Source organism: Populus nigra, chromosome 4 (genome assembly GCF_951802175.1).
Source record: "Populus nigra chromosome 4, ddPopNigr1.1, whole genome shotgun sequence".
NCBI lineage: Eukaryota > Viridiplantae > Streptophyta > Magnoliopsida > Malpighiales > Salicaceae > Populus > Populus nigra.
The window spans coordinates 16,492,574-16,507,747 of NC_084855.1; the positions used below are offsets into that span (position 1 = coordinate 16,492,574).

Below are 15,174 nucleotides of genomic sequence, written 5' to 3' on the forward strand. Positions count from 1 at the left end.
AGATGAGAAATTGTTATTGGATTGTGAATTCATTTTTATTTACTGAAGTTGAATTTTGAATTGATGGTTATGTTATTAATAAATATTTTCATCAATATTTTATATAAGTTTCATAAATAACAAATGATTATTCTTAGATATATTGAGATTTATCTTAAAGGATTTATAAGAAAAATTATTATAAAAGGGTTAAGGGTTTTAGTAGTTTAATATTTTCTAATCCTAAAAATATTAGTAAATGTGAAATTAGATATCTAAACAGATATTGTAATGATATATCTTTTAAAAAAAAAATTGTATAGAAATACTAGTGTTGGTTTGCACACGACCTATAAGACCATGTTATAAAAAATGGTTAGTTCAACTTCTAGTTCTAGTAAGATACATGGAATTATAAATGATAATAATATAATTATAAATGCAATAAAAATAAATTAAAATTATTTAGGTGAATATTTACGTGTAGATAAAGAATCAATATTGATATTGTTTTTTTTTAATAAAAAAAATAGATGGACAGAGACTACAGTTGAAAGGAAAGAGTGAAAAGATATATCCAATGGTTACAGTAAGCAGGACTTGGTTAACCTTTGGATTGAGTGGGGTTACCTTCGCTTAGCTGAGCACAGAGCAGGATGCATGTGGTAGCGGTCTCATCATTGTCATGCCAGCCTTTCGTGTCCGATGAGAGCTCCATGTTTCATGTCTTATATGGTTCTTGTCTTCTTGATTTCCGGTTCTTCCAGGAATACGCAAAAGTCAAAATAACCAGGACCCCATTGCCTTTATTAAAGCATTATGTGCCATATGAAATTGGAACGGAGATTTTAGTGCCTTAACTCTCATATTATTGGGCTAACCCATATTGTCTCTCTAATTTATTAACCAATATGGGTAATGTTCCATGATGAGATACTGTTTTGAGGGAAAAAAAATTAAAAATTATAAAGATAAAAATATATTTGATAGAAAAGATAAAAATAAATTTATTAAAATAAATTTATTTATGAAATAATTTTAGAGTAAGTTTTGTAGTTTCACAACAAGAAGTACATATAAGAAGACATGCTTCTAGAAATAATATTTATATTTTTAATCCCTCAAATATCTATACAAAAAAAATTAATTCAAAATTTATCCAACTAAGATATATAAGGATAAAATTTTTTATTATTATAGTTTTAAATCATGACCCGGGGCAAAGCCCAAGTCAATTCTAATTTTTTAAAAAGGATAAAAACAATATTATCTTGAAAAAAAATCAAAAAATAGTCAACGACTTTTTACTCGAGGTTTTGATTGGGTTTTGAGTGGGTTGTGGATCGACCTAGTTTTTTTATTGAGTTAAAGTGAGTCAATTTTTTCTTTATTTTTTTAAACTCGAATTGGACAAAGCTCCGAGTTGGTGGGGTCCTAAGCAACTCACTTAGCCCATTCAAGTTTTATAACTAAGATTATTATACTATTATTAATTTCAACACTCAACATAAACTAAACTAAAGTAAGATAATTAATATTTAAATTATATATAAGTTTAATTATAATGCATATTAATGGTGAAAAATAATTGTATTATGTTCTATTTTTGTTTTCTTTGTTTCCTTTGTTTTCATCTTCATCTTTAATGTCCAATAACAACATTCAGATTCTACATTACAACTTTTTTTCTTTTGGTGTTTATCTAGATTTGAAGTGATTTTTTTTATGTGTTAGAGTTTCAGCAATTAAAATAAAGTGTTTATATGATAATTATATATGTTGATTAGTAGTTTAAAAAATTTATTTTGTTTTGTTCTGTTTGGGATATTATTCATCTTATAAAAAGGATAGAATATTGTTATGGGAAAAATAGGAACATTCTCTTGACTATGAGTCATAAACATGTTTTGATGTTTTTTATACCCTTTTTTACTATAAATGTAGGTTTGTCTATATAGTTTTTTTTTGTTTTATACACGTTTATATTTATTGTTTAAGTTGGAGTTTTTATATATGATGAAATCCCTCACTAACAAGCTGTATATCAATTAAGACTCATGCATCTTGATGAACTCACTATTATTAAATATTTTTATTGATGTTGAGATTGAAGAAGAGGATGAAGCCTTTATGATATTGTGTTGTTTACCACTCATATAAACATCTTAGAGAAACTTTCTTGATTGGTAGAAGTTAAGGTACGTTGCTTTATTGTCTAAAAAACAATCAATAATTAAGCGCATTAATAATGAGGTTAATGATGTTTTCTAAAAAGGATTTGGTTGCGAGTAAGTGGCCATTTAACAGTAGAAATAAGTTTGGGTCACTTAAAGATATGGTTTGTAATTATTGTTGTATGAAAGGACATAGAAAATTGAAAAAAAATTAAAAAAAATACAAGAAAAGTCTACAAAGGATATAATTTTATTACCAAAGCATTAATGCTTATGGGTTTGTTTTGGTTAAATTAAGGTGGTCAATTGCTAGACATAGGAACCGACGTTAGCTATATGTGTGTGTATGCATGTCCAAAAGCATTGGAGTTGTGCGCTTACTTTATTCTGTTTTTATTCAAGCCACAACTTTCGTTAGCCTATTTTATTATCACGATTTGGAAGTCGTTTACGCTAAAGAGTTTGATGCTACTTGCGTGAGGGGTTTTATATATATATATATTGGGTTCTGGAGTTTCAAGTATTATTTTTATCTATTGACAGTGAAGTCTTTGATCTATCTTCGTAATTAGAGTAGGCAATTTGTCAAGGCATGTGTAAATTTGTGTGATACTTTCCTTCATTCTCATTTTACTTTTTTATTTACACTTTATAAAAATAATTAATTTTAAGATCTTGAGATAATTCCTAACAAATTTAAATCAATTTGTTAGTTAATTAATTCATGGACAGTAAATATTTATTCAAATTTATGATAAAGAAAATTATTTGATCTATCACTAAACAACAAAAAATAATCATGATCAACTTTTTTACAGTCTAACAACCTAATGCTTTTTTAACTCTTTTCAAACTAGTTTGCAAACCGTAGTAATTGATCTATATATAAATTGTTTAGATAATTAAAAACTATAATGACTAAACATATCATGGCATGCAAGTTTATAAAACAAAGAAATAACTTGTATATCTGAAATTGATTTAGAAATTATCCTTAACTAAGAATTACATGGTGGTATTCAAAGTAGTAATTGAAAAAATAAAACCTAGCATGTAATAATAAAATATATTATACTAGAACCAATGTAAGAATGAGATACTTCCTTGTTGAAAACATGTTTATAAGAAATCGATGATGTGGTTGTCAAGAATTAAATTTTAATTTTTAAGACTAAATTACCTATCTACAGGTTCAAATGATCTTTGTTGCAAGTAGTTTCTTAAGATTTCAATCATTTAACTTTGAAATGATACCATTCTTTTAAAATGTTAAACGGATCAAATATATATATCAACTCAAAATCTCTCTTATGAAAGACTAATCCTAAGTTTTATAACAACAAAAAGGTAACTAAATTAGAAGCAAAACAAGCTGAGAAAATAATAGAGGAGAGCCGCAAATGAGTCATTCCAAAAGGTGTAAAAAATCTCTCATTCAATCCAATTTTTTTACACTTATTTTTGGAACAAAATTGATACGTAATTAATTCTAGTTATTATCATAATTAGTTCCACTGTTTTGTCTTAATTCCCGTCATAGAAAGAATAAAAGTTTGATTTTTTTTTTGCCTTACAAACCATACTTGTTCTCTTTGAAAATAAATAACTTAAAAAGGTAGAAGATTAATCTTTTAGATTCCTTGATAATAGAATGACAACAAACTCAAACTACCAATCGAGGACCGACGTCTAGATTTTATGGCCTGAGCCTAGTACACATGTGTGAGTTTAACCTATATTATGCTTAGACTTATTTATGACCCTTCAACTTTCTGCTAAATAAATATATAAGAGAATTTTGAATCTTTTTTAAGTAGGGATAAGTTAAGAAGAATTAGGAGGCTTCACCTTTAGTTAGCCAACCATTTTGTATTTATATGTATAGATTAAGGTAAAGATTACAACACTAGTCTTTTACGTGATGAATACTAATAGTCTGAAAGAACTAACGTAACTTATGATATTCACCACCTTAATTAGTTTGAACAAAATTAATTTTACGTGAAAATCGATGCTCAACAAGTGTTTAAAAATGATGAAAAATAGCAAACACATCAAATTTTACAATAAGAGAGTAATACCATATATGTTTGGTATGCACATCAATAAAGATAACAAAATAATAAAAACCATCAGAAAAAAAACATAGAAGTAAGACCCTAAATATTACTAAATATTAAATCAAGTGGGGCAGTGCTTTTGTAACCTGTAAGTTGCAACAACAAGCGCGACGACTTATCTAGTTGACAGGTTTGACATTGAGTAAGAGAGTATCTAGAAGTACAAACTATTTTATTGTTGGAAACTACCAAATTTAAAACATGAGAAATAGAATAACCTAAACGACGATACCACAGATCAACAGTCGCAGAGATGCAAGGAGACCAAACACTTGAAGGACTGACATGGCAGAAGACTCGAAAAGGACATAGAGACCATCATTACTCTGACTAGAAAGAATAACTTCCTTGGCGATGAAATCTTTGACATAAAACACAGAAGCATGAAATTCAAAATAAACATGATTATCATGACAAAATTTTTGAACAGATAATAGTGATTTGGTAATATGAGGAACATGAAGAACGTTAGATAATTTAAAAATATGTTTTGGGAAATGTAACGTGGTATGTTCAATATGTGATATAGCAAGGTTCTTACCATCACCAACATGAAAATAATCATTACCAGGATAGGATGCAGAATCGATCAAAGTTGCAAGATTAGGTGTAACATGTTGGTTTGCATTGGTGTCCGGGAACCAGGTAGCGGTAGAAACGTTCCTAACAGCAAGAAGAGTAGAGGGCTGCTAGGTACTATCGTGAAACTGGGCACAATGTGGAGTTGTGTGGCTGAAGGTTGATCATAATTGACACTTGACATTTTGTTGTCCAGACCACTGTCCAACCCTTGTTTTGTGCCTATTCTACTGCCAGTTGTTCTACCTCCAGATGGCAGCAGCTGAGGATCTGTTCTAATGATTGTAACGGTTGTTGTTGGGACACTAGTTGCCACAATAATGCCCTCTGTTACGATTAAAATTAGGGCTGTGATGAGATGTAGCAAGATGAGCAGAGAGTTGTGGTGTTGGCAATAGTGGTGGCTGTGGCAATAGAGTTGAGGACATTAGAGATGAGTTTGCATTCATTGAATGAAGAGAGTTTTTGTGCAGAAATTCATGGGTAAGGAGGTGGCTGTGAATGTTGGCATATGACAACGGTTCTATCTTGGTTACAAGACTAGTTACCAAGTCTTTAAACTCACCACGAAGACCACGAAACACATATAGATTAAAATCTTCAAGAGATATAGGCTGACCAATAACAACTAATTCGTCAAATAACGATTTTGCTTACTACATGTATATAGTAATTGATGCATCACCCTGCTAAAGATTTTGAAAGGAACCATAGAGTGAGTGGTGGAGGCAGGGGGCTGGGCCCTTGCAAGAAAATATCTCCCAACCCCTTTCTTGTATAAAATAATTAAAATTTTAATCTTTTTAAAATAATTCTTTTAATTTTTCCCAGCCCCTCCCTAACGCACTGCGAAGTATTACAATCTACCACGAGGTGTAACCATCCATAGAGAGAGAGAAGAGTAATGCGCTTAAAATAAGTTGATTATGTTGCTTTCAACGAAGAAAAGAAGGGCTGATTGTTGAAGAGGAACCAACAAAATTGTTAGGAACATGAGATGGAGGACATGACACTAAGTTATCAACAAAGTGAAAAATACTTTGACCAAGAAGATATGGCTTCATCTGTATTCACCAATAAAAATAATTTATGTTTGTAAGTTCCAACGAAATAACTATAGCTGGAGTTTGTGTTGCTATAATATGCAGAGGAACTACAGAAACATGCAAAAAAGAGTCATTGTGTGTTCTGCAAGTGAAGGAGGTGTTACTGTGGAAGAACACCACTGGCAACAGCTTGTAAGTGGTTGGCCGACTGAGCTGCAATGTCAGTGTGGAGGGAGAAGTTGACAGCATAGAATCCATTTGGGAGAGAAAGTAAGGAGTTTTGAAGGTAGAAGACTCTAATACCAAGTTGAGAAAAATTAAAAGGTTTAATATTTAGTTAGCCAATTATTTTCTATTTATATATATAGGGCAATATACAATAGTTAAAGTAGAGATTACAATACTAGAGCAGTGCCTATAATATTTCCTATATATACATTCTATAATTATAGGATATAAGATTTTAAGTTTTATAAAAACATGTTAAACAAGAGTTATTTGATATTAATTTTTTATTTATTTATAATTTGTTTTAATCATGATAATATTTTATGTTAACATAAATTTATGTAGGAGAATAATTTTTGACAAAATTTTAATCCTAAAAGTAAATAAAATATTCCACTTAAAATTTGGCCTCAAATGTGCCCTTTCAAATGTGTTTATTTTACACATTCTAACATACAGCTCAAAGAAGACTAAAGCAAAAATTAACAAATGCCTCAATTCAAATTGAGAAAGTATGGAATATCTGTAGAATTCAACCAGGTATTTCCTTGTATAAATGCCCCAACTGTAAACTGACTGGCCTCAGTTGAATTTGTGGTGATCCTGTAACCAGGCCATGTCACCCTTGCACTTGTATTTGAACCTGGACCTCTGTTCATGTACTCCCTATAGTAAAGGGTACTCAATGCAAACGATGCATTCCATTCCAGCCATCCAGCAGGATCGACCAGATCATCAATATATGATCGAAGAAAAACTGTCCTTGAGTATTCTTTCCATGGCCGTCCTAAAAAAGTTTGGAACGATGATTTAACTGGAATTAGATCAGCAGCAGCAGCAACCTTGCAGTTGAGGATTGATATTCCAGTGTTTTGGTTAGGGTCTTCTCTACCTTGGGCAGTGAATATGTTCTTTTGGTTTGAATTTGGTTTGCGAGCATACAAGTTGCTGTTTTGAAATACCACAGCTGCATTACCAAAAATGAAGTCAATCGTGCCATATATGTCGCACTCGCGATAAAATTGTCGAAGAGAATGGACATATAAGGTGTCTTGGTAACCAACAAAGCTGCATTGATAAAATGCAGAGAGATCCGAGCCACTTCTTAAGGCCACTGCTTGGTGTTTACTAGGCCCTGCTGAGTTTTCAAAGGTTATGCCCTTGGCAATGAACCCGTCTCCTACCACCGCTGCGAGCAAGTAAACAAATTAAAAGGGGTGGGTTAGTTGTTTGTTATAAATGTACGCATACAAATTGCGACAGCAATAAATATTATTTCAGAAAATCTACTGCTATGTATTCGTAAAGTAAATGATTAAACATATGTTTGAATAAAATGACAAGAGTATTTATTTATTTAGATGGGAGTAAAAAGGTAGTAGCAATTATCAGTGCACGGAGTATTTTTGCTCCATCCTTTGGACATACATGTGTCTGGATGGATCGAATGCCTATCTAAAAAAAAAAAAAAATCAAGTCTTCTTTTTTAAGCATCATGCAAAAAGTTACATAATTGTATGGGGTCTCACAAAGAGCTTCGGATGTGTAGTTGTGCACTCCATTTTTTATGCGTCATGCAGTGAAAAAGGAAAGGAGAAAATCATCAAAGTTTTGACCCAAATTTCAACTTTCCAAATGTCAAAAAGACAGCGCTCTTTTCCCGACAAAAATGAGTAGCTAAACGCGTTTCAATGGCCCACAAGACACGCTGAACTAGAGATGCGAGCGGATCCTGTGGCTACGCTGCGAGACCCACTCTGAAGATCGCTAAAAACCTCATGCATCTTCTCGTTAACAACAAGAAGAAAACCTCATCTATCCAACTCGATCGTTGGTGCTCTCCAGCCTCTCCATATAATTTATAAATAATAAAGTGAATAATAGTCGTTGCCCTGCAAGTATTATTTTTTTATTTAAATAAGATAAGGGTATTTATCCTCTAATATCATGTGCACACGTGTTTCTAAACCTAGCAAGTCTCCAAGTGCTCGATAAAATAGAAATCATTTGCACTCTAAATAATACCAACGTGTCATGTGGACAAAACTTGTATAATACCAATGAAGTAATGATGGCTAAAAGACACCATAATAACAGAACAGGGTCTAAAAATGTAAAAGCAATAAAAGTATCTACTTCGCTCTAATGATAATCATTGTTTAGACTAATGAGAGAGTAATCACTAATCATAAGAATGAAGCATCTTGTGAGCCGCATCTGTTCTGCTTTGTCCTCGTCGATAAACCAAGTTACAAGGTGTTTTCTCCATGGTGATTGCGTGCCTTTTACCAGATGGACTTAGCACGACGTTGAATATAATTCGCTTTTCTCAAGAAAGTTGCAATTAATTTCAATAATGCATTATGTACTTGGATTGATTTGAATGCATATTTGTACACCAATTAATGCAATGTAATTCTTCATTACATTTCACGATCGGAATCAGCAATCTACCTACTTTTATCATGAGTATTTTTTTCAGTGGGTGGGTATATCTTTTGATCTAAGCAAAGCCAATCGGGTCCCCCACCCAAGTTGGTACCAGTTTTTTCACCATTTTGGTGTCTTTTGTGGGATCGATCCAGAGTAAGGAAAAAAAAGACAAGAAACTGTAGTTAACTATTAAATTTCGAGAGCTCAACCTTCATGCGTTGTCCCCTTCTAGACTGAGATTTCAGCTGCCCACAAACACGCCAAATAATTCAAGGAACAGGACCTGTCGATAACGCGAGACAACCCTGCCACTTTTTCTGAACTTGGACAACCCGGCAATTAAATTGAATCTAGCTCCTCAAGGTAGAGAAGTGGATGCAACTTGGCTCCTCGAAATTAAAATAATCCACAAAATCTGCCCGCTGCGATTCGGCCACTACAGCGGTCTCATGAGTTATATGTGACCATTACTTTTATATCCCACATAGCGTTAATTGTAAACTTACTCCCTTTAGTTTATCAAAACTGACTAATTAGCCCTCATAGTTTCAGAAACTTGTATTTGATCCCTATGTTTTTAAATCCATTTATAATCTAATCATTTTCATTCATTTCATGTTTTTTTTTTAAATTAATTTGTTTTCCTACTTTAGAAAATATAAGAAACAGAAAAAAAATTATAAGTAGACAACATGGAATGATTAATGAAAACAGGATAGTTTTTAGAACAAAATATAACTAAATTTAACTTATCAACACTAGTCAAAGGATTTCTAATTGATTTTTTGAAACCAAAGGAGCTATTTAATTTCTTTTTCAAAATTAAAGTAACTAAATTATAATTTACTGTCCCGCGTATTCATGGCTCCTCCAGTCACAGTGGTTGCCAGTGTCCGAATTTGACAATGATCACGATTCACGAGGAGATAATGAAAGACCCGAAACGGTGCAGCATGATCACCATTTACCTCTCCAATGACCATCCGGAACATAAAAAGTTTTAAATACCGAAGAAAAAAGAAAGAAAATTTAGACTCACCGACAGTGGCTGACCGGAAAGTAGTCCATCCATCAACAACACTCCTGTTTGCTTTGACCACAGTCTTTCCAATGCCATCCCCAATGAACACTAGCATCTTCTTCTTTCTCTCCACCTCCACGTTCTCAAAATATGCCCCGGCCTTTATATGTATCACAAACCTACGCAACACATAACCAATGTCGTCTTAAATATATATACGCTACCAATATTTATTTTCAGAGTTTGAGGAAAATGGTATAAAAAACAATGTGTACGTACCTTGTATCGCTTGAGTTTGGAGCTGCTCTCACTGCTTCGCTAATGGTAGTGAAGTTTCCTGTACCGTCTTTAGCTACTATTAAATCAAATTTGGTTGCATTGGCGGAAGCCTGCAAGAGCTTTCGATCTTTGGTTGACAACCAAGATGGAAACCCATGTTTTACGTTACCATAATCAGGGAAAACCTCGGACTTAGATGCGTTAACGCCAGGGATTTTCTTGAGCATGGCTAAGGAGTTACTTACGTGGTGAGATATGTTATACAGGCCTTTCTTGATTGCTTTCCTAACTTTTCCTTTACTATGAGCAAACCCATCAAGGCACGTGTACTGGTTCGTCATGGCACCACTTAATAAAGTTTGTAAGTCGTGGTAATGCTTTGAGGTTGATTTTCTTGGTGCGAGGTTAGAGATGGCTGATTTGAGCTCGGCAATGGTGTCATCGAAGAGCTCGATACAGTCTTTGAGAGCTACCTTTTCAAGTGGTCCTAGCTTCATTTTGTTTCTGATGGCATTGCAGTCTGCGGAGGAGGCTCTAACCTCGTCCATTGTTTTGTTTAAGGTTGCAGAGATAAATTCTGGAAGGGACTTAGAGGCTAGATCTGGGAGAGATACAAGAGTTGAGACGCAAAGTTCAGGGTATAGTGTGCCTTTACACGCTGAGTGGGCAATTTGGATGTGTTTGTGGATGTGTAATCGTGGGATTTCTACGGTTTTTGAGCTAAATTTAGCAGGTCTTTTAAAGGAGAGTAGAGTTACGACAAGGATTGAAATGGGCAAGAGAAAGAGCAAGTGTTTAGTTCTTCCTCTGGTGGGATACATGGTGTCGAATGCTGAAAGAATGGATGCTAATTTCAGACTGGAAGGGGAAAGGATTAGAGAAGCGTCTTAAAATGAGGATGGCTGAAGCCTCTTACGTGGAGCATGATCTTTATTTTTGGACTTCACATGGACAGCATGAAAGGGAAGTATATTGCGTTTGGGCCTGGAGATGCTGGACCAAAAGTAAAAGACTAGCCGAATTTTGATTTAACAGGGAATAAAAATTAAGAGACAGAACTAACTTTTTCTTTCATTTTTTTTTTATAAAAATGAAATGCTTTTATCAATGAAAGAAACTCAGTAAGCCATCTCCAAAGGAGATGTTATTTAGAAAAACTAAATTGATAATATGGTTTTTTAAAATAGTATAAATAAAGTGTTTTTTTTGTTTATATGCCCTCCAATGGTAAATAGCCTTTTAGAAAAGCCAATTATGTTTTAATATATTTGATATACGATTATTTTAAAAATCTAATATGACCTGGTTGGCTTGAAGGGTATAAAGATAACTCAGATGATTTTCAATTAATTCAATATTAAAAGATTAAATTAAAAAAAAATTCAATAAAAAAGGAAAAAAAATAACCCAAGTCAATCTGTGTGAACTCGTCAAACTCGTAACATGGTTCATGAGACTAAAAAAATCTTATTGAAAGCAAACCGAAAAAACATAGATTTTTTTAGAAAAAACATATATTTTAAAAAAAAATTCAAAGAAAAAAACTTGTGAAGAAGAAAACACTATTTCAATGAATAGTATTTTATAAGGTTATGATATTTTTGCAAGATATTTAGGAATAACATTTTTGTAAAGAAAAATGGTATTTTGGTATTTTATTTAGTATTCCCCTTGTAGCATGTAAAACAAGCATTGAAAAGCTAAATTATTATTATTATCTTTTTTGCTTTCAATTTAGCACATTTCTTGGAGATACTTTAAGAGCTTAAAATTGCTGCAAAGTATTAAAAAGAGAGCAAAAGACAAAAGTAAAAAAAAAAACAAGTGTTTAAAAAAGCCTAGAATCTACAAAATAAAATGGCACATTGCATTAATAATAGCCCTTTGCAACAATCTACTATCACACATTATGTATGTATTTTTCAAGGGTCACCCGTTAACTCAATAGTTGCATTAATGACTCAATGATCAAATTAATGAATCAAGTTAATAATTGATAAGGCTCATGAAAAACCCTATAAGATCAAGGTCTCTTTAAGGTATAAGGGTTATGAGATTGAAACTGCTGGACTTGGATTTCACTAACACTTGTAAAATAAGACCTTAGTTTAGTTTTGTAAACCCTCGGTTATAATTTTTCTGGGTATTTAAAAGATGAGAAATTTAACCAATAGTAAAATGGGTTAAATTAAATTAAAGAAACCTAATCAAGATAAAAATAGTGAAATTAATGAAATGAAAAGTGAATATAGTACTAAATCATTGAAAAGAAAAACATTTGTGAGGACAAAATGAATACGTAAGATCAAAAGAGGTCAATATTCAAATAACAGAAGGTTGGGAGTTTATGTATAAATGATAAAAAGGAATGGGGATAAATGTGCAATTAACAAGATGTTAGAACTATAAATATCATTCTATTTTCTCTCTTGGAGTGACTGGCAAGAGTAAGAGAGAGTTTAGAGAGAGGCTGGAGAGAAGATATATTGATGGTAAATCTACCAGCAGCTATAACTCCACCTTCCACCGTTGGATCAACATGATATTTGGGTATGTTGTTCTCATCCATGTCGTGTACATTGTCACCGTAGAGATTTTCTATATCAATCCCCGTTTGAGAGATATCGATGGAGGAAAATATTTGGGAAAATACACTTCTGGACAGTCTTCTTTGCTGTCTGTTTTCTCCTTCGGCCACCGTTGGATTAGGCTATAACTTGGATATGTTGTTCTTCCTGATTTTTTCTAGATTCTAAACGGTGGAGATCTGAAACAAACATTTGGTATAGAAGTTGTATATCTCGCACAGTAGGTCTGCAAGTTTGAGGTCAGTTCCGTTAAACCCATATTTCTGGAAATTTCACCATTTGATGAAGTTAATATTTGGATATGTTATACTTATAATAATGCATTATAACTTGACAGTATAGATTGTTTGGAATATTATTCGTTTGTTATTTATGGTTTATAGGAACTGTGTCAAGGATTGTGTTTAGAAGAATATTGTTCAGAAAGTTTGTAAAATCGATAAGAATGTTTTATTTTGACGTTAAGAGGGAAGATTGAAATAAATAAGATAAATTGGCTCTTATAAAGATATTCTTTTTTTTACAGTCTTAAACGATATGTGATATGACCAGGGGTTGTGATGATAGAGAAAGATTTAAATTGTGGATGTTGTGTATAAATGGAAAGGTTGATGAATCTAGACAGATTCATCTCCTAACTTTTAGAGAGAATTCGAGTAGAAGGATGAGAGAATTAAGATCAAGTTTCTCATAGTAATTGTAGTTTTGGATGTTAGCTAACTAAGAAATTGGTTTTGCTCAATATGGAGCTGTAGAACCCCAGCTATGGGTCATCAACCGAGATTGGGTCTTGACAGACCCTGTAGGGAAGTGTTTGTTGATGAGCAATTTTGACTATCTCAAAGGTAGAACTAGGTTCTCTTTCCTCAAAGAACTTGTAGCCTCGTGTATTAGCTTTCCAACGAAACTAATCTCGCTTGAAACAGAGTTCTATAAGTCTAGATATAGTTAAAAATCTGATGAGTGTTTAGATAGTAACAGTTGGAAAAGTCAAACAGTAACAGTTCAAAGTCAAACAGTAACAACTCAAAGTTAGACAGTAACAATTGGAAATTGGACAGTAACAGATCAAAGTTAGACAGTAACAGTTGGAAATTGGACAGTAACAGTTCAAAGTTAGACAGTAACAGTAGACTTTCACGTGAATACTATATAAAGGAATTGAGTCATACGAACACTTGCACATTAAGATACCAACTCTGAAAATATACATGATATATGTATGTATGTTATTACGAGGAAATGAACATGCATAAGAAAGTAACATATGAGTAATTGATGAATATGGATTCTCTATAATATCAGCCTGAAGGAATGATAACTATGGTTGGATAAAGGATGACAACATTGATGGGTGTAATGAGAAAAACGTAAGATATAAAAAAAGAAATGATTGAAAGAAAGATTTATTAGCTATTGATATGATTATTATAAAACATATCCTTGAATAAGGAAAATTTATGAGATGAGTCTGTGACTGCAGGAGGGACCACCGGTGTGGTGCAACAGCAGCAACAGGGGAGCACGAGTAGAGCTTCTACTACAGGTAGGTGACTTTCACCTTCCTTTTAAATAATGTTTAATAATGAAAATACTTTATCATGAATATTACTATATTGTTTTAATTCAGATACCAGACTATCAAATGCTTAAATGTTAACAAATAAACGATTAGCTTTGGCTAAAGGCATCTGAAGAGATGACCTTGAACATTGAAATACCTTATCATGAACGTTGTCGTATTGTGTTAATTCAGATATCAGATTGCCAAATGCTTAAATGTTGACAAACGAATGATTAGCTTCGGCTAATGGGATGACCAGGACAAATGAATGATTAGCTTCGGCTAATGGCATCCGAATGGATGACCGGGACAAATAAATGATTAGCTTCGACTAATGGCATCTGAATGGAATGAATGATTAGCTTCGGCTAATGGCATTCGAATGAATGACCGGGACAAACGATTGATTAGCTTCAGCTAATGGCATCCGAATGGATGACCGGGACAAATGATTGATTAGCTTCGGCGACAAACAATTGATTAGCTTCGGCTAATGGCATCTGAAGGGATGACCGAGACAAACGATTGATTAGCTTCAAATAATGACATCCGAATGGATGACCGGGACAAATGAATGATTAGCTTCGGCTAATGGCATCCGAAAGGATGACCGGGACAAACGATTGATTAACTTCGGCTAATGGCATCCAAATGGATGACCACGACAAACGATTGATTAGCTTCGGCTAATGGCATCTGAAGGATGACCGGAATAAATAAACGATTAGTTTTGGCTAATGGCATCCAAAGGGATGACCGGGACAAACAGTTGATTAATGTTGGCTGATGGAATTCGAAGGGGATGGCCGGGGTGAGTGAATAGTTAACATTGACAAATGATGTCTTAAAAGAATGGCCGGATTTAAGATTATAGTTGATTGCAAGAATTGGTGTGTGTATATATATATATATACTGCAAGTTGTGTATACCAAAAACATGAAGGAACTTCAAATGTCACGCTTCAAACATGAGATAATGTTAATGCTTCGTTAAACTGCCATACCATTTTTTTATTGTTGTTGTTGTTATTATTATTATTATTATTATTATTAAGTAATTGCATTCTTGTAAATGTTTTGTACTACAGTAGGGACGTCATACCAACAAGGTGCCTAGGAAACCCGATACATGGGAACCTATTTTTGCAAAGAATCATGTAATT

At 33.0% G+C, this 15,174-nt stretch overlaps 1 protein-coding gene across 1 annotated transcript; it reads right to left on the reverse strand.

Annotated features, from left to right (window-relative positions):
• Positions 1–6,506: 6,506 nt before the first annotated feature.
• Positions 6,507–10,782, reverse strand: LOC133690836 (pectinesterase). The gene is made up of 3 exons (XM_062111105.1): positions 9,860–10,782; positions 9,599–9,759; positions 6,507–7,315 (listed from the first exon to the last, which is right to left on the reverse strand). The coding sequence occupies exons 1-3, from the start codon at positions 10,678–10,680 to the stop codon at positions 6,621–6,623; spliced, it is 1,677 nt and encodes a 558-aa protein (XP_061967089.1). The 5' UTR covers positions 10,681–10,782; the 3' UTR covers positions 6,507–6,620.
• Between the last annotated feature and the right edge of the window lie 4,392 nt (positions 10,783–15,174).